The sequence below is a fragment of the Caenorhabditis elegans genome, chromosome I (genome assembly GCF_000002985.6).
Source record: "Caenorhabditis elegans chromosome I".
In the NCBI taxonomy this organism is placed as follows: domain Eukaryota; kingdom Metazoa; phylum Nematoda; class Chromadorea; order Rhabditida; family Rhabditidae; genus Caenorhabditis; species Caenorhabditis elegans.
The window spans coordinates 13,918,043-13,937,415 of NC_003279.8; the positions used below are offsets into that span (position 1 = coordinate 13,918,043).

General features: G+C 37.3%; 3 protein-coding genes, 1 non-coding gene and 1 pseudogene across 5 annotated transcripts; 2 read left to right on the forward strand and 3 right to left on the reverse strand.

The window, feature by feature from the left end:
* Nucleotides 1-1,332: 1,332 nt before the first annotated feature.
* clec-112 (PAN-3 domain-containing protein) lies at nucleotides 1,333-4,080 on the forward strand (the record flags this gene model as incomplete). Its single annotated transcript, NM_061030.1, has 9 exons — nucleotides 1,333-1,377; nucleotides 1,420-1,545; nucleotides 1,707-1,814; nucleotides 1,862-1,918; nucleotides 3,280-3,420; nucleotides 3,466-3,583; nucleotides 3,631-3,764; nucleotides 3,813-3,967; nucleotides 4,014-4,080. 9 exons carry the CDS (start codon nucleotides 1,333-1,335, stop codon nucleotides 4,078-4,080), a joined length of 951 nt encoding a protein of 316 aa, NP_493431.1.
* Nucleotides 4,081-4,542: 462 nt separating this feature from the next.
* Nucleotides 4,543-4,617, forward strand: Y71A12B.33. The gene has a single exon (NR_131396.1). It is a non-coding gene; the product is annotated as an Unclassified non-coding RNA Y71A12B.33 (non-coding RNA).
* Nucleotides 4,618-5,018: 401 nt separating this feature from the next.
* On the reverse strand, nucleotides 5,019-5,721 carry Y71A12B.25 (annotated as a pseudogene). The gene is made up of 4 exons: nucleotides 5,561-5,721; nucleotides 5,362-5,511; nucleotides 5,197-5,311; nucleotides 5,019-5,116 (listed from the first exon to the last, which is right to left on the reverse strand). Coding segments are annotated over exons 1-4 (524 nt in total).
* A 2,972-nt stretch (nucleotides 5,722-8,693) lies between these two features.
* Y71A12B.24 (uncharacterized protein) lies at nucleotides 8,694-9,514 on the reverse strand. The gene is made up of 4 exons (NM_001265328.2): nucleotides 9,431-9,514; nucleotides 9,168-9,385; nucleotides 9,020-9,117; nucleotides 8,694-8,848 (listed from the first exon to the last, which is right to left on the reverse strand). Exons 1-3 carry the CDS (start codon nucleotides 9,504-9,506, stop codon nucleotides 9,049-9,051), a joined length of 363 nt encoding a protein of 120 aa, NP_001252257.1. The 5' UTR covers nucleotides 9,507-9,514; the 3' UTR covers nucleotides 8,694-8,848; nucleotides 9,020-9,048.
* A 389-nt stretch (nucleotides 9,515-9,903) lies between these two features.
* Nucleotides 9,904-10,750, reverse strand: Y71A12B.23 (Histone H2A/H2B/H3 domain-containing protein). The gene is made up of 3 exons (NM_001265329.2): nucleotides 10,679-10,750; nucleotides 10,574-10,633; nucleotides 9,904-10,166 (listed from the first exon to the last, which is right to left on the reverse strand). Exons 1-3 carry the CDS (start codon nucleotides 10,685-10,687, stop codon nucleotides 9,966-9,968), a joined length of 270 nt encoding a protein of 89 aa, NP_001252258.1. The 5' UTR covers nucleotides 10,688-10,750; the 3' UTR covers nucleotides 9,904-9,965.
* Nucleotides 10,751-19,373: the final 8,623 nt, after the last annotated feature.

The window sequence follows — 19,373 nt, forward strand, 5'->3', positions numbered from 1 at the left end:
AATTACACCCTAAACAGGAAGAGGGAGGGGGCAGAGCAAGTGGGAAGACTGCGGGTCACAATAGACCGGCAGACAGGCCGTATAGATCAAAGCATAGATAAAACATTGTGCATGACCGCACAATAAATTGCTAATGTAGATATTAAGAATCCAACTAACGAACATGGTGCATCGACTATACTTTGACAGCTCATATCTCGGTGACTATTAGATTTGACAAAAAACTGTCAACTGACAAAATACTTGTTAACTGTTTTTCTATGACATAATACCTAAGAATTTCATGTATATATTTTAATAAAATCCAGATATATAGTGCCGAACTTGTTAAACATGGTGTATCGAGCGGGGACTTTGACCGTTTATATGCAACTCGGTTGCTATTGGTTTTATCCCGAAAAAATTAATTTTGTTATATACATATTATGAATTATGTTCTACATTATAAACTATCTAAAAAATTTTAGAGTGTATTATTATGATATTCGGTCGTGATCATAATAAATGTATTTAGACAAAATCCCCACTGGCGCTACTCCCCTTCTATAATTAAAGATACCTTCAAATTTCTTCACACTAAGAACCGTCAATTTCAAATTACAATACATGGTGCATCAACAGAAAACATCCATATTAGCTTTTGTGAGGCTATATCTCGGTTGTCTTTCTATAGAAGATCAAGGAGATAAAGGAGATAATTAGGTAGTTTCTGAGAATTAGCTCCAGTTTTATCACCGCAGGTGTATTTAGGGGAACCCCCTGACACAAATTTTCCAGTTAGACGCCATGTTTCCCAAATTTTTTCGGAAGTGAAACTGCGGGAACCCGTGTTAGCGGAGTCCTCTCAGTGCTCAAATCCCTAGTACTTTCCCACAATATTATGTATACCATTTACTATATATAGAGCGCTTATTCCGTGTGTCCATAGTTTGTAGTCTATGTAGTCTTTGTAGTCTGTGAAGTTTTTTGGCTTCTGGAAGGATAGTTAGTTGGGGTTAGTGTAGGGATATAGTCGGGGTACTGTAGTGGTACAATAGTGGTACGGTAGGAGTACATATATATATATATATATATATATATATATATATACATACACGGTATATACATATTATCCCTGACTTTAAATGCTTCGGGGTTCAATATGTTGGCTCCGTTAAAACAAAAAACAAACAAAATTCACCTTTCCGATAGACTATAAGGATGTGTGTCCCGATGTGTTTCCATGGTTCCTGCCGTTATATCCCTTCAAATGAATAAACATTATGTGTCTCATTTCATGTTTCTCGACGTTTAAAAATTGTCTCATATAATAGAATTTACGAAAATCAAAAGATGCTCAAATTCTACTTGATCATGTTGATCTTGATTTTCCTTGAGGTTAGTTCTTTGGAAGGCCACATTTTAACGCTGGAATTTTAGACATCTATCCCATACAAAATGGTACTGATATATGGTACACCTGAAGATGTCACTATGAATCCATCACCATTGACTATGGACTTTGATGCTTGTGTGGAGTATTGTTACGGGTTGAGTGCTTGTATGGTGAGTAATACTCACTGAGCACGGATTTTTGGCTTCCCTCATAAATTGAAATGGAAGAGTTTGCCGAACTAGGCCATTTTGGCTCGGCCATATCTGGAGTATTTTACGGCGCGTTGCGTGTCCCGTCGCGGCTCCTACATGCACTATGTCTAAATTTTCAGATGGTCTCCCACGCCATCGGTACCCAAAACTGCATTGCCTATGAGATTGGGCAGGTGTCAACGGTTAGGGAGACGGATAGTGGTGGGAGCAACAAAGTCGCCATTAAGGTAGGCCTTCAGGCCTTCAGGCCTCTCAGGATAATATTAAATTTCAGATGAATGGCACGGAGACTGCACAGTGTCCACTGACAGCTGAGGAGAATTCTATGAAGGTACGCTTGGGAGCAGGAAAATCATTTTAACTTCTCGTTAAACTTAAAAATCGAAATCGCACAAATACTTACTATATATACTAAATTTACTATATATAAAGCGCAGTCTCGTTATGTCGAATAGTGTCAAGGTACTGTAGTGGTACTGTAGGGTTACTGTAGTTTGGGAAAATTTGAATTTTTAGCATTTGAAGAGGTATGAGGTTGGGCGTTGGTGGGGGATGATGGCAAGGTGCTGTAGGGGTACTGTAGGTACACGGTAGGGTTACTGTAGTTTGGTAAAATTCAAATTGTTAGTTTTTAAAGTGGTATTTAGTTGAAAGTTGGTGTGGGATGATGTCAAGGTACTGTAAGTATAAGATAGGGTTACAGTAGTTTGGGAAATTTTGAGTTTTCAGTTTTTGAAGAGGTATTAGGTTGGAGGTTGGTGGGGGATGATGTCAAGGTAGTACTGTGGGGGTACTGTAGTTTAGGAAAAATTGACTTTTCGATTTTTGAAGGGATATTGGTTTGAGGTTAGTGGAGGGATATGGTCGGGGTACTGTAGTAGTATTGTATGGGTACTGTAAGGTTACGGTAGCTCAGGAATAGTTGATTTTTTGTCTTTTGAAGAGATATTTGTTTATTGTTAGTGTGGGAATATGGTCGGGGTACTGTAGTAGCACTGTAGGGGTACTGTAGGAGTACTGTAAGGTTACTGTAATTTGGGAAAAATTGAGTTTTTGTTTTTGAAGGGATATTGGTTTAGGGTTAGTGGGGGTATATGGTTGGGGTACTGTAGTAGCACGGTAGGGTTACTTTAGGGGTACTGTAGGTATACGGTAGGGTTACTGTAGTTTGGGAAAATTTGAATTTTTAGCATTTGACGAGGTATGAGGTTGGGCGTTGGTGGGGGATGATGCCAAGGTGCTGTAGGGGTACTGTAGGTACACGGTAGGGTTACTGTAGTTTGGTAAAATTCAAATTGTTAGTTTTTAAAGTGGTATTTAGTTGAAAGTTGGTGTGGGATAATGTCAAGGTACTGTAGGCATACGATAGGGTTACTGTAGTTTGGGAAATTTTGAGTTTTCAGTTTTTGAAGAGGTATTAGGTTGGGGGTTGGTGGGGGATGATCTCAAGGTAGTACTGTAATAGTACTCTAGGGGCACTATAGGTATAAGATAGGGTTACTGTAGTTTGGGAAAATTTGAATTTTCAGTTTTTGAAGTGGTATTAGGTTGGGACCTATATATTTGTTGAAGTCGCGCTAAATTTTCAAAAAAAAAACCTCTTCCGAAACAAATCTAGTCTTGTTAAAATATTCCGAATTACTCATATTCTCAGGGAATTTTTCTCAAAAAAAAAATCCAAATAAATTCCAGTTCGGCGCCGAAACCGCCAACTACACCTATCGAGAGTTTGACATCACTGTATCCAACAGCCTTTGGACATTCACCCCCGTCCCAGCTTGCCCGAAGAACTTCACAATGGTTACGAGACCTAAAGGGCAGTGGTGTATAGGGGTACTAAAACATGCTTCAGTTTAAATTAACATAGTAGGTATTCAGGTCGTCCCCGCAAAAGCCTGCATAACTCAAAAACAAGGCTCGTCAATGTGCACCAAGAGCTATGGAAATTCGATTTTGAGTGGTGTAGAGAATTTTGAGGAGTATGGCTTGATTCAAGGTAGGTCATAAAATACAGTTAGAGGTACCGTGCACAACAATTTTGAGATCTTGCCCAACCCCACCTCACGGATCTTCCCAGTGGAGCCGCTGGCCGTAGCACCGTAGGATTTTGGATAAACGGCGATCGCAAGCCAATTTGCACAGGTGTTAATAAAACCGCTAGCTGTAACGGCACAAATGTAAGTGCATTTCTAGTCTTTTCACCCAAAAAACAAAAAAAAATCCAGGAATTCACCTTCTCGGACCCCACACTCTCTCTTAATCCAACCGGGTACATCTGGGGAGTCGACCAGCCAAGTGGTACTTTAGCAAAGGACTCGTTGTGTGTTCACTATGGATTCAATAGTACTACAAAACAAAGTATAGGGGTGGATGATTATTCGTGAGTGTTGGATTGGGAAGTTTGTTGGAAGTGTGTTGAATTTCAGGTGTACAGTGAGTTCGACTAATGGAACGTGCTTCATTGGCTACATTTGCGGTTTCAGGCCTTCCTGATTGGTTATTGAACACTATAAATGATTGTTTATCAATACTTATATATAAAAAATATTTCCGTTTGTTCCATAGTTTGTAGTCTACCGAGTCTTTGTAGTGTGCAAAGTTTTGGCTTATGAAGGGATATTGGTTTTAGGTTAGGGGAGGGATATGGTTAGAGTACTATATTATTACTGTAGAGGTACTGTAGGGTTACTGTAGGATTACCGTAATTTGGAAAAAATTGACTTTCCGTCTTTTGAAGAGATATTAGTTTTAGGTTAGTGGTGGGATATGGTCGGGGTACTGTAGTAGTACTGTAGAGGTAATGTTGGATCATTGTAAGATTTCTGTAGTTTGAGAAAAAATGAAACATTTTTCGAAAACATTTTGGCGGGAATTCAAATTTTTTTTTTTTTTTGAAAACATTTTAAAGAGGTGTTGATATGCGAGTTGGCGGAGGATAAGTTGGCGGAGGATAATCTCCGAGAGACGTGCTTCGGCACGTCTCTCGGAGAGCCAAGACGAATCCAAGTCAACAACCAAACCAAATGTCAAGGTACTGTAGTGGTACTGTACGGGTACTGTAGGTATACGGTAGGGTTACTGTAGTTTGAAAAAAAAACCCACTTTTGAGCTTTAGGTGAGGTATTGGTTTAGGAGTTCATGGGGGATAATGTCAAAGTACCGTAGTGGTACTGTAGGTATACAGTAGGGTTACTGTAGTTTGGGAAAATTTAAGTTAGCGGCTGGTTTCCTATATATTTGTTGAAGTCGCTTTGAGCTTAAAAAAAAACCTTGCGGCCAACGGCTGGTATAATATATATATGTGTGTGGTATATATACTGGTATGCTAGAAGATTCAAAGGTAGCCTAAATTTGGTTCTAGTTTTGTCGTGATCTTTGCGTTGTAGACTTTGCGTCTGATCTTCTTAAGTGATACAAATTAACTTTATTTCTTAAAACCCGAACCATGATTTCAAGTTGTGAAGCGAAAAGCCGTCATTTAACGGTGGACGAGAAGTAGATCTTGTTTGAGGAGCTGGACCACGACGATCTGAAAATATACACCATAGTGATATTACTAACAAGGAAGCCTTCGTCCAGATGCAAGATTTCCCCTAGTATGAAACGTACGAAAGTCGACACCACCCATATAAACGTTTCTAAGCTTGATGTGACCGTCGGGAAGGTCGAGCCCAATCATGTTCGTGCTTGGATCGCAAGTCACCTCAATATCCTGTGCCGGGAACTAAACTTACAGAAGAACAGTAAAAAGTATGATCCTTGAAAAAACTATACCAAAGTAACATTTTCGCGTTGATTCCAATCCACGGTTAACCCCACAAGATTGAATTTTCCGTTTAAACATTCAAAAGTTCTGGTACATCCATTAGAACTGCTATACCATCGCGGTAGACGAAAAGTCAGAAAAGCCTCATTGGTCGCAACCTGAAACACGGTTTTACTATTTCAGTCAAAACTTTTAGATTGGACTCACTTGGATTTATCAATCTGACTACCAAACAACTTTTCGCAACCGAAAATGTTAGAAATAGCAAAACGAACAGTTTCATCGTTGTTTGATAGATCGTTTGACAGAATCTCTTCTGTGGGATGTATGATACATATGCAAATTGCCAACAAATCGCTAATTACCATGTTAATCAAAATCACATAGCTAAAAAAAAATGCACGGCCACCTCATTCAGTTGCAAGGCAAGCCAGAAGGCAATCATTTTTGAAATAAACTTTTTGTTTTTTTGTTTTGAAAATCCAAAATTTTCCAAATTGTACACAATTTTATCGTTTCAACCCAGAATTTTATCCTGATTCCAAAAATACATAGATCACAAGTTTCCCAACAAAAATAACCGATTTAGCGAACTTCTCGCGATGAGCACATAATGGCTCTTCATCCACTATGCGCACATCGCATTTCAACTGTGTACCTAAAACAAGTTACGAAATCAACAGGAAATGACTCGAATTTTAATAAAATGAATAATTGATCAAAATTGATCAAAACTGAAAAACATGGTATTTTTGTGTGGTTCGCTTTTTGACTTAAAAAAAAATTTTGAAAAAAAAATGTTTTTTTTGGTCGACTTCCAAAATCCAAAAAAGTGGCAAAAACTGAGTAAATTTTTGACAGTAAATAAAAAAATTTCAAAAAATTTTTGAAAAGTTTTATCAATTTATTTGGTCATTTTGGGACAATATAAATAATTTTTTAAGAATTTTCCCGCTGGCGCTACTCCACCTTTAACAAACAAAACTCAACTGATCTAGATATTAACATCAAAATTCTGCCTCTTCCTATATTAAATCCTGAAATTGCATTCTTGACAGAAATAAAAAATAAGGGCACGTTGTCGTAATGGGGTGTCCCGAGAAATGTGACTGCACTTTGAGAGCTTATATCTTGGCTTAGGGTTGGCGGTTTTTTGAGCAATTTGTTTCAATAGCTTACAAAAATAGCGCCTTCCATCGTCATCATTGTGGGGGGCGCTTTTGGGAAGGCTAAAACACTGATTTGAGCGGGATTCTGGAGTATGGTCAAAATGGATGTATTCTTTGCACTGACGAATTTCATGTTTTTTCAGCCCCAAATCTTCAGTTTTTCTGACATTTGGTTCCAATTTGTGCGCAAGAGAGAACTTCGTATTTCCATTTTTTTGAAACTATTTTGAAAAAAATTGGCCCACTTTCCAAAATGTAGGCCATCATTCAATTTTTGCAAAATCAAAAAGATTCGATCAAAAAAAAAAGATTGGAGAGAATTAAACGTGAAAAACTTTTCTACCACTCTCTCTCTTTCTCTATTTTTGGTGATGAATTCGACAATTTTCATTTCTTATTTTTAATAACGTGAGGAAAACTCAATTTTGAAGACTTTTCGAGATTTTTAATTTTTCCCTAATCTAATTGAGGGCCGCACTTTTTGAACATGTTGGCTACTTTTAACCTGACTTCCAGCAGGACAGGCTGGAGGCCTGCAATGCTATTGTTTTTCAGTCAAACCCAAAAATCAAGGATTAGGGCCGCCTTCTTACTCTTTGAAACTTTAGGCCTTTTCTATCTATATTCCCAGCAGAGCAGGCTGGAGGCCTTCGAATACACAAAAGTATTGGACAGCCGTTAAGCCTATACTGAGCCCAAAAACTCGAGTTGAGGGCCGCAGGCCCGAATACACGAAGAAGTGTTGGAGATCCGTCAAGCCTATTCTTAGCATAATAATTCAGTTCGAGTGTCGCAAGCCCAAATAGACGCAGAAGCGTTGGACAACTTTTAGACCTATTCTGAGCCCAATAATTCATGTTGAGGGCCGCAGGCCCGAATACACATAGAAGCGTTGGACAACTGTTAAGCCTATTTTAAGCAAAAAAATTTGAAAAGTGGAAATTTTTATTTCTAAAATTAATATTAAACTAAATTTGGCCGGTCTTGACAAACTTCAGCACATTTACTTGGCATTTACTCAACACTTGACTAAACTTTGATAAAGCGAATTATTCTTGAGTTACTCTACGCCGAACCAAACTGCGAAGCCTAGCAAATCTCCGATTTGCTAGTCTAACGACTTACTCAAAAAATCACGAAAAAAATTTTCAAAAAATTTTCGATTTTTTCATATCTTACGAGTTCAACTCTCCACCACGGGGTAATTTTTTTTTGAATTTTTTCGTCCCAAAAAAAAGGGAAAAGAAAAAAAAGCCCCCCGTCAAAAAAATGGTGGCGCAAAAATTTTGGAATTTTGGCATAATTCATATGAAAATATGTAGCTAATTTTTTTTTTCAAGATTAGTGGTACATTTTCAGGCCTAGATATTCCATACCAAAAAATAGATTGACATACGAAAAAATAGATTAGCATACCAAAAAATAGATGGACATACCAAAAAATAGATTGACATACCAAAAAATAGATTGATATACCAAAAAATAGATTGACATACCAAAAAATAGATTGACATACCAAAAAATAGATTGACATGCCAAAAAATAGATTGAAAAAGATTGCTAATTTTTTTTCAAGATTATTGGTACATTTTCAAGCCTAGATGTTTCATTCCAGCTGCGTTAGAGAGCTTTTTGTCTCGAATTCATTTTTAATGGGTATGTGCCAGTTAAAAAAATGGTGGCACAAAAAATTTGGAGTTTTTGCCGGAATTCATATGAAAATATGTATCTAATTTTTTTTCAAGATTATTGGTACATTTTCAGGCCTAGATATCCCATTTTTAATGGACACATACCTGTCAAAAAAATGGTGGCACAAAAATTTTGGAATTTTGGCATAATTCATATGAAAATAGACAGCTTAATACCAAAGTAGCTGAAATTCAAATGATTTTATATACTCACTGCCTACTATAAGTCACATATATAAAATTTACAAAAAATCGTAAAATGGCAAAATATGTCAATATTTATTTGCCGACCTAATGTATCTTAGCGTAAGTTACTTACACACGCTCGTAGTTGAATGTGATTCAGTTTTGAGGTTTCCATTATTGGAAATATTAACTTGAAGTTACAACAAATGCATAAAGGGGTATGTGATCGTCTTCAAAATTCAAAAAATCTACTTGAAAAGCGCTATACAATGTATCGTGTTCATCTGAACCTTCTTGATGGTAACAAAAAATATTTATTTCTCAGAACCCGAACCATGACTTCAAGTTTTGGAACGAGAACACTGCAGGCCGGCCAGTGATCCATCGAGGTGGTGTAAGAGTCACAAAAGTAGGTGGAGGAGGGCGAAGTGTTGTCATTCTGAGACTATCTGAAAATATACACGTTATAACTGTAAGGGTCTTTAACTTTTACCCACATGCGTTACAATTAGTCTGAAAGGTTTTTACCTCAACCGCTAATATTTTTTTCTTGCTAGACAGTATCACCTTTCTCGTAAAAGTCTGAAGCTTACGGATACGGAATTTATTAAAAAACATACGAAAGTCGACACATCCCATATAAATATTTCTAAGCTTGACATGGCCGTCGGATGTTTGTGCTTGGATTGCAAGTCACCTCAATCTCCTTCGCCGGGAACTAAAATTACAGAAAAACACTACAAAGTATGATCCTTGAAAAAACAATACCATAGTAACAATATCAGAATTGTTGAGTTGAAATGGATCCATTGTTACTCCCACAAGACTGAATTTTTCGTTTGAACATTCAAAAGTTTTGGTACATCCGATACTGCTCCCCCGTTGATTGGTGGCCGTATAAACGTGAGTTGAGATATTATTTATAAAGAACTTATGGACATTCGTAGTTGTTTCAAAATATGAAGAAAAGCTACAGTAGGTGCAACCTGGAATAAAATGAAACCAGTTATTCAAAATTATCAAAAACTCACTTGGATTAATCAATCTGACTACCAAACAACTTTTCGCAACCGAAAATGTTAGAAATAGCAAAACGAGCAGTTTCATCGTTGTTCGATAGATCGTTTGACACTTTGTGGGATGTATTATATTATACATATGCAAATTGCCAACACATAGCTAATTACGATGTTAATCAAAATCAAATGGTTGTTTGTTTACTAATCGACTTTTGCAAAGTGGATAGATCTTCAATGGTATGAAATAGTTTTTAGGCTTTTTTTTTTTCATAGACTAGGATCATACTTTGTAGTGTTTTTTCATAGACTTTCGGATAACTTGGTCTTATCAAGTTCGATTGGAAGAAAAGCTACCGCAGCATGAGTTATATTTGGCATATGCTTACGCCTAAGCCTGAGCCTAAGCCTACGCCTAAGCCTAAGCCTGAGCCTAAGCCTAAGCCTAAGCCTAAGCCTTAGCCTGAGCAAAAAAAAAACAAAAACTCTTCAAATTGTTCTAAATTTACATAGATTTTTATCAATAAATATTCCCGAGTTTTCTGTTTCTCTAGACATTCATAAAATGCTTCTTTATCACTTCCAAATGCACCATCTCCACTTTGATCTTCCCATTTGCGGCGGCAACAAGACCCGCCGACCTGAACATGTCCTCCATGAGACCTTCGGCGGCGGTTTGCAGAGCATTCTTGGCGCCTGGTGTGAAGCTCATTTTGGGAGCAAGCTCGGCGAGTTGGTTGGAGAAATCCGTCTAAAATTTGGAGGTTTTAGACGAAAATTGGAGGAATGGCTCAGTGGGAATTTCTAGGTCTGCCACGCAACAGACCGGGGTTCGAGTCCGATTTTTCACAACTACCAGTCAGAAGACCTGGGTTCGAGTCCCAGCTGGGGTCAAATATTTTTGCAACTGGTGTTAGCTAAATTATGCTATAAAATTTGGAAAAAAATCATTTTCAGTCATTTTCAGCAATTTTGCACAAATGGCGCAGTGGGATTTTCTATGTCTGCCATGCACACGTCCGGGGTTCGAGCCCACTCTAGGCTCAAATATTTTTGCATGGAATTTTAAGGCTAAAAAACAATTTTAGGATGGTCCTAAAATCCGAAAATCTGAAATTTTGGAAAAGAAATTTTATTCAAAAATTTGTTTTTTTATACCTTTGAAATCACAAATTTTTGGCCATTATCAGTATTATCCTGCTTCTTTGGAGCATTTTTCTGAAAATTTCACATGTTTTTTTGCTTTGAAAACTGTGAACTTACAGTACGCATAGTGCTTCAGTTTTTGAAATGTTCTCGAGCCAACTGTCGAAATGAAAAGTTGAAATTGTGAAATGAAGTAGTAATACACCTAAAGAACGAAAAAACGAAACAAAAAAGGAAAAATTCACGTGAAAACTTAATTTTCTCACAGTTTATTTTTTATATTTATTCCGTAAAACTAAAAAGTGGGAAGATGAAGCTGATAGGGCGGACTCCGAATAAAGTGAGCGACTAAAAATGTGATTTTATCCGGGGGAAACTCAATTTTCATCAATTTTTGGTTATCTTTTTCCCGAAAAAATTCCCTTTTTTTAGCTGGAAAAGCTATTTTAGCTAATTTTAAAAAAAAAAACGCTTTAAACTTAAAAAATTACTGTATTTTTACAGAAACATTACCTAAAAATCCCAGATTTTCTGCTTTTTTTACAGCTAAAATTTTAAGATTCCTAGATCGATCGAAATTGTCCAAAAATAAATTTTAAACCTTTTTTTCAAGAAGATATTTAGAAAAAATTCTATAGAAAAATCCAGCCGAAAAATGGAAAATTGATCAGAACAGTCAAAAATTGACAAAAATCACAAATCTAAGCCTAAAATTGCTGAAATTTCAGGATAGCGATGAGGCACCGTCTACCATCTACATCTACGGGAAACACTTTTTGACTACTGGATTTTTGACTACATTGCTTTTTGACTACGAGTGTCTTTTTCGCTACTGAGCGAAAAAATAGCTACATTCGCACTTTTGTCTTTTTGACTACGGAATGTCTTTTTCGCTACTGACTGAAAAATAGCTACATTCGCACTTTTGCCTTTTTGACTACGGAATGTCTTTTTCGCTACTGACTGAAAAATAGCTACATTCGCACTTTTGAATTTTTGACTACCACATAAAAACCAAGGCGCGCTCCGACCGACTGGCGTTTTCCAAAACTCAAAGATAGTTTGTAGAAGTTATTCATTGAATCATTCAACAAAGTTGCAATAAAAATTGCAATATCGCAATTTGTGAAAACAATTATTTTTTATTCAGAACTTTCCATAAGATTCTAAAATAAATTCTTGAAATTTCTCGAACATTCCAGAAGATTCTCGATTTTCACCCAGTCAAAGTCCTCCAAATAAGCTTAGCAAAAGGGTCACGTGGCGATAAATCACCTTTTTCTCAATGATGTGTAGTCCTCTTGAAGGAAATTATTATGTTTCTTCTGCAATTTTTCCAAAGCGCTCCGCATTTTCGCAATTTCCGCTGTCATTTTTTAAAATTATTCTAATAATTTTTTTTAAAAATTATTCTAATAATTTTTTTAGCGGAATAAATCAGTATGGATCCGCCAAAATGGCTCTGCAGCAATGACTGGGAAAATATCATCAACCGAAAGAGGTAAGAGTTTTTCGGAGTTTTCACGATTGTATTCAGTAGTTTCAAATTTCAGCTACGTCGCTGCGGATGAAATCACACCCGACATTCTCCAGAAACTTGAGCATCAGAGCAGGCTGACAGTCCGCGTTCCATTGAAAGGGAATGATGCTTCGCCATTCGACGGTCATATCTGGTTTAAGAGCGCCACCCAAGAAACTACTAAAAACGCACCGCGTTATGAGAACGCCAAAATCTTTGGTGAAATCATCAAGAGTAGGAGATGCACGGACTTTGAGAATCCGTTTTTCACCAGACACGTAAGTTTGTTTGAAAACTTCACGGCGAAGACTTAATGATTCTTAGGTTCTCCCACACAAGGAACACGTTTATATCTATTACTCTGTGATGGAAGGACGATACAAACGTCCATCTGATCCAAACCGGAAAAGACGATTGTTAGGTGAGAAAGAACAAAAGTAGGATACAACTGTAATAACTATTTTCAGCTGAAGACCGGAAAACTCTTCTCACTACAGTCATGCCACACCGCACTATCCGTGGAGCTAAAGTAGCAGCAAAGGATTTAGGTATCGAAGTCTCATCAAAGCAGGTTTGAAAACTGTTTCGGTTAAAGGTGGAGTAGCGTCGTTGGGGATTTTTCTTTAAAATACTGAGAATGGCACAAAATATCGAATTATCACAAAAATGAACGAAGAAAATTGAGTAAGTATGAAAAAATTCGATCGGAAAATAGCGATTTTCAAAACTCTCGCTAATCTATTTTTTGAAATACCGCGCTTTTTCCATACGGTAAACAACAAACCTCACCCATTTTGGTGCAATAACAACTTTTCGGAATGTGTGTTTGCACGAAAATGGGCGGGGTTTGTTGTTTACGTTGTTTACAGTATGGAAAAGGCGCGGTATTTCAAAAAATAGATTAGCGAGAGTTTTGAAAATCACTATTTTCCGATCGAATTTTTTCATTCTTACTCAATTTTCTTCGTTCCTTTTTTGTGATAATTCGATATTTTATGCCATTCTCAGTATTTTAAAGCAAAAATCCTTTAAAATACTGAGAATCCTCAACGACGCTACTCCACCTTTAAATGCAAATAATTTTATTCTGTTTCAGTTGCATAACCTTCATCATAATGAGAACGGCGACGTCGTCATGTGTAAAACAGGGCCTAAGGCAATCACGACACAGGATATGATCGAAGACGCAAAGCGCACACACGGAGACAGGCTGAGCTACACCGTCGGTGTGTGAAAATTACCTTGCATATGTTGAGAAATATGATTTTCAGCTGATGGAGGAGTACTCGACGTTACTTTCTATAAATCTTTCCCTGAAGCGATCAAGATTTTCTTGAAAAGTTGCCCTGAAGAATCTCGCGTTACCGAGTGGCGTGATGAAATCGAAGATATTTGCCAAATGGCTCCACAAGCACGAAAGGTAGCAATCGAAGAATTACTTGCAAAAACGGACGATGGAGTTTTTTTCCCTTCGAGGTTGCACGTGGACACCACGTACAACCTCGGGGATGCCTACGTGACGACACTTCTCGGAGAAACAAACACATTTATGTAGGTTTCAAAAGAATAAAGGCAACAATAAACCCATTATTTTAGGACAACGAGATCAAGGAAGAATAGAGTCTTACCGTTGTGTTATATGATTCACACTTCTCGGGCTACTGAAGTCCACCAGGGATTTGCCTCTTTTATTGTTGAAGAATTTAGAAAGGCAGGAGGAGTTCCAAGTGGGAAAATCATCCCATGCCTCCTAATGGATGGCGAATTCAGTTTAACTGAATACAGCAAAGTGAGTCTTCCTTTTCCAATTTAATAAAAAGAAGTACCGTACTTGTTCAGGCGTTGGACGTGAGAGTTATACGATGTGATCTGCACATCTATTCGTTAATGATTCACAAGTTCAAAAGACCAAAGGCGGACAAGGCGAAGCCTTTTGTATTCGGAGTTCAGGTAAAATTATATGTTTTTTCTCCGAGAGGGCTACACGTGCAGAAAGTCCTCCACGTGGCGATAAATCACCTTTTTCTCAATGATGGATTTTTCGCTACATGTCTTTTTCGCTACTCTTCTCTGCGAGGCCCGTCCATCGTGTAGTCCTCTTGAAGGAAATCATTATGTTTCGAGAAAGCGAGAAGAAGAGTTCTTCTTTTAATTATTTAAACATTGTTAATTCAGCGAGATGGAAAGTGGAAAACAGGTCTTCTCGGAGTCTTCACGATAGATGCATACAATGAGCGTCTTTCCATTATGAAAGGAAAAGTGCACGAAGAAGTATGGAAATGGTAAATTCACGACTTCATCCCTCTTCAAAATCGTAACTTTATTATTCAGGTACGACAATAAAAAATCGATGTTCTTCGAATGTGCGTCGGCAAAAGCCAAACTGATGGCTGGCCATTTGAGACAATTCTCAACTAATAACATCTCGGAGAATTTCAATCGTGCCATTAAAGTCACAATCGGCAAGCAACTGACGCTGGACAAACTGATTGTAAAGCTCAACGAGCGATGCGAAGGTGAGAAATACCAAAGTGAGAAAAATTTGAGATTTTTCCATTTCAGAATCACTCAACGAGTGTTTCTGGAGCACAGTGGGACACTCCGAGTACGTGATCGTGTCAGTTGATCTACAGACTATGTCCATGGACGAAAAACTTCAGTGGTTTGCCGATGCAGGAATTACTGGAGGAATGCTTCCAGCGTTAGATGTTCCATACCAACTACTGTCAGGTAACACACAATTACAGTTTTAAAGGTGGAGTAGCGTCGATGGGGAATTTGTTTTAAAATACGCAGAAGGTGCCAAAAGTATAAGTTATAATGAAGAAAGAACGAAAACATTTCATTAAGTTTGAAAAAAATCGGACTGAATATTGCTAATTCTCGCTACCAAATTTGAATGGCCGCCAAAATGAACTTAGAATTTTCTGTTTTTCTGGAAAGCACGAAAAACAACAAATTCAAAATTCATTTTGGCGGCTATTCAAAATTGGTAGCGAGAATTAGCAATATTCAGTCCGATTTTTTCAAACTTAATGAAATTTTTTCGTTCTTTTTTCATTATAACTTATCCTTTTGGCACCTTCTGCGTATTTTAAAACAAATTCCCCATCGACGCTACTCCACCTTTAAGTCAAAATAGGTTCCCGCTTGTAGAAGTCAACTTGGAACGAAGCCGTCAAGAAGCGGAGCCCAGTGGAGAAATCGACATTTATCAACGCGACACAGACATTTTCAATCTCCGAGATGACTCAGGTACCGGCCCAAAATATGCATCGGTGGAGCTCACGCAGGGAATGCTGATCTGCAACAAATGTAACTCTGAAAAGCTGGATTTTATTTGCCGCCATGTGTAAGTGTAGTCTTCAAGTCTCCAAGAACATAAACAATTCTAGTTTGCGCTGTCTGAAGGATCTTTCTGACACGGATAGAATGATTCAATGGCATAAAATGCTTACTTTTATCAAAAAGCAGAAGAAAGAGGAAGCTCTTCAATCACAAGGACCCAGAATCGACCCAAAAAGTGGAATGAAGCTGTCCGACAGAATTGGAAAGAAGAATTCCGCCAACAACCGGAAAAGAAAAATGGTTGAAGTTTCCACGTACGTTTCTCCCAGTCATTCGTGAGTTTTTAATACGCGAATTACAGGTTGACAGTATACAAGGATGACCCGAAATCAAACGGCCAAGACGATTCCGCTAACTCAAGAACTACACTCACCGAGAGCGAAAACGAAGTGAATTTTGACAATGAAACCACTTCGCTGTTCTCGCCTCAAAGCACATTCACGCCTATTTTTTCGTCAACGCGCCTCGAAGAGAGGCAACTTGTGGAAAGGGAGCTCAAGGACAACCATGCCGAAGAGATTCAACTTGACGCTGACAAGGCCGACGAGAGCCAGCTGAACGACAGTCGAAGGTCGGCTAGAAATCGGTAAGTCGATCACACATTGTTTTCTTCTTTAACTCTTACGTTTAGTACCAGTTCAACAATTTTCGACCCGTCGCCAACTCAACCAAACGATGATTTCGAAATGTCTCCGAGCCATAGACTATTGCGTTTTGACGAAATCATTGATCTGTGGGATATCGAACTGTACACCAATACGACTGAGAGCCTCACCTTCCGGGCCACACTGGGAACTGAGAACAATTATTCTGTCAGACCTGATACCGGAACTGTGTTGAAAAGCCGCATATTGAAAATTCGGCTCCTCAACGATGATGCTCCAAATGATGTTTTGACAGTCTTCTACAAGACGAAAGGTGCATTCTCAGTCAACAGCGAGTCACGGCAACTCGGTCCAAAACCATTTCTAATTAGTAAACTCTCAAAAACCACAACTAAATAGCTTAAAACCATTGTAAATTAGCTTATTTTTGCTAATTAGCAATGATTTTAAGCTAATTAGTTGTGGTTTTTGAGAGTTTACTAATTAGAAATGGTTTTGGACCGAGTTGCCGTGACTCGCTCTTGACTGAGTTGCGTGAGAAATCATTCAACATTGAGCCTCGAAACGAAGTCGAGCTTTAATCATATTTCTGACGAACTTACCGTCATTTTTTTTTGTTGTTGTTTTGACCCAATTTTTATTTAATCTGTTTTTTTTCTTTTTGTTAAGCATGTTGTAGATTTCTCAAGTTGTTAAGTTGTTAACCGAGTTTTAGTTCCATTAATTATATTCATTCCCAGTGTTTTTTTCGAGACGGTTCAAAAAGCCTTTAGCATTATACCGGTATTTCACAACGCCATCTCCCCATTCCTTTGACATTCAATTTTAAAATTCCCCACTCAATCTTTCATTCGAAAATTAAGAACTGTTCCAACTATAGTTTGTTTTTTTTTGTTTTATTGTTAAAGGCAGTTCTTTGTTTTTTATTGTTCTAGATGTTGTTAGTTTTTTAGATTTTTTGTATTTTTTGATGTTCAGAAAGACAATCTGACTTGTTTTGTTTCCCACCCATAACCATCTCTTTAATTTTTGGTTTATCAAATTTGTTGATCTCCACATTCCCTAATTTACCGGTTTCACTTCACTCATTCCCCTCGTCTTTATGTTTCCTAGTTTTTATCCCCATTTATTGTAAGGGTTTTTCTAGATGAATCGGATTTTTAAAAAAACTCATATTTATAGTAAATAAAGCCAAAAGAGCTCGAAATTTGGTATTGTGCTCTTTTTGGAGCACAAAATCCGCAGAAAAAAATTTTGCCAGCATAAGAATATTTTTCAAAACGGGCCAATTTTCTTGTATTCTTATGCTGACTTCTTTGTCAGCATAAGAAGATTTCAATGTACTGGGCGCCAGCATAAGAAGAAACGACAGCATAAGAATAGACAAAAAACCATTGACAGCATAAGAAGACGTCAGCATAAGAATATGACAGCATAGGAATATTGGCCCAACTAGTGTGACCACATCAATAAACCGTGTTACCTAAAGCGCACTTTATGTTTACAGACAAATGAATGGGCACAATTCAAAAGATCAGGGCAGAATTTTATGTGGTAGTCAAAAAGTCAAAAGTGCGAATGTAGCTATTTTTCAGTCAGTAGCGAAAAAGACATTCAGTAGTCAAAAAGTCAAAAGTGCGAATGTAGCTATTTTTTCAGTCAGTAGCGAAAAAGACATTCAGTAGTCAAAAAGACAAAAGTGCGAATGTAGCTATTTTTTCAGTCAGTAGCGAAAAAGACATTCAGTAGTCAAAAAGTCAAAAGTGCGAATGTAGCTATTTTTTCAGTCAGTAGCGAAAAAGACATTCAGTAGTCAAAAAGACAAAAGTGCGAATGTAGCTATTTTTTCAGTCAGTAGCGAAAAAGACATTCAGTAGTCAAAAAGACAAAAGTGCGAATGTAGCTATTTTTTCAGTCAGTAGCGAAAAAGACATTCAGTAGTCAAAAAGTCAAAAGTGCGAATGTAGCTATTTTTCAGTCAGTAGCGAAAAAGACATTCAGTAGTCAAAAAGTCAAAAGTGCGAATGTAGCTATTTTTTCAGTCAGTAGCGAAAAAGACATTCAGTAGTCAAAAAGACAAAAGTGCGAATGTAGCTATTTTTTCAGTCAGTAGCGAAAAAGACATTCAGTAGTCAAAAAGACAAAAGTGCGAATGTAGCTATTTTTTCGGTCAGTAGCGAAAAAGACATTCAGTAGTCAAAAAGACAAAAGTGCGAATGTAGCTATTTTTTCAGTCAGTAGCGAAAAAGACATTCAGTAGTCAAAAAGACAAAAGTGCGAATGTAGCTATTTTTTCGGTCAGTAGCGAAAAAGACATTCAGTAGTCAAAAAGACAAAAGTGCGAATGTAGCTATTTTTTCGGTCAGTAGCGAAAAAGACACTCGTAGTCAAAAAGCAATGTAGTCAAAAATCCAGTAGTCAAAAAGTGTTTGCCGATTGTTCAGTGATTTTTCATAGATTTCTGCAAAAGTGGCAAATTTTCTGGAATTTTTTCCCCTTTTTTGCTGAAAAAATCTTCAGAATTTTAGTGGATTTCCAGGTTTTCTCTCCAAAATTGACCGATTTTCTGTGATTTTTCCTCGAATTTTTAGAGTTTTTATAGATTTTTTTTTGAATAATTTTGAGCCATTTTCAGTGATTTTTCTGGATTTTTTCCTCTCAAAATTGGTCAATTTTCTAGATTTTTTCCCCTTTCTACTTGGAATTTCTCAGAAATTTCAGTGATTTTTTCTAGATTTTTGCACAAATTTTTTTTGTTTTATACTTAATTTTTTCTGGTTTTCCCCCTTTTTGCTGAAAAAATCTTCAGAATTTCGTGTTTTCTGGAATTTTTAGCCAAAATTTACTAGAGTCTTTCAGATTATCTTTGGAATTTTTGAATTTCCATTGATTTTTCCCGAAAAGTTGGCTAATTTCTCTTGAATTTTTAAGTCAAATATTTCCCCTCCGATGTTTCCTAGTTTTTATGGTTTTTCTCCCCTCGCTTCTTCCACCAGTTAATTCTAATTTCTATGGGTCAATGTGGCTCTTCTTCTGTCTATTTCAGTGATAAAATTCTCTCTTTTTTGCTTTTGCTCCTTCTAATTAACAAAACCAGAGTTTTAAAAAAGAGTTTGCCACTGGGTGGGATTGATCCTCTGACGTCAGATTGGTGGCCAACCGAAATTGCACTGAGCCATTCGTGCAACTATTCCGAAAACTACTGGAAATCGAATATTTTGTCAATTTCAAGGTAATCTGGACAAGAGAAAAATATCGGCCACTGCTGGGAGTTAAACCCCGGTCGTGTGATTGGAAGATCTGGTAAATCCCGCTGCGCCATTCGTGCAACTTTACTAAA

What these genes read in the sequence shown, in the direction of transcription:
- Y71A12B.24 (NM_001265328.2), bottom strand. Translation starts at nt 9,506, where the DNA reads ATGAAACTGCTCGTTTTGCTATTTCTAACATTTTCGGTTGCGAAAAGT. An exon ending in AGTCAGATTGATTAATCCAA is followed by an intron (nt 9,386 to 9,430) that starts GTGAGTTTTTGA and finishes ATTTTATTCCAG; the next exon opens with GTTGCACCTACTGTAGCTTT. An exon ending in ATTCTGATATTGTTACTATG is followed by an intron (nt 9,118 to 9,167) that starts GTATTGTTTTTT and finishes CTGTAATTTTAG; the next exon opens with TTCCCGGCGAAGGAGATTGA.
- Y71A12B.23 (NM_001265329.2), bottom strand. An exon ending in AAAAATTTGTGATTTCAAAG is followed by an intron (nt 10,167 to 10,573) that starts GTATAAAAAAAC and finishes TCCAAATTTTAG; the next exon opens with ACGGATTTCTCCAACCAACT.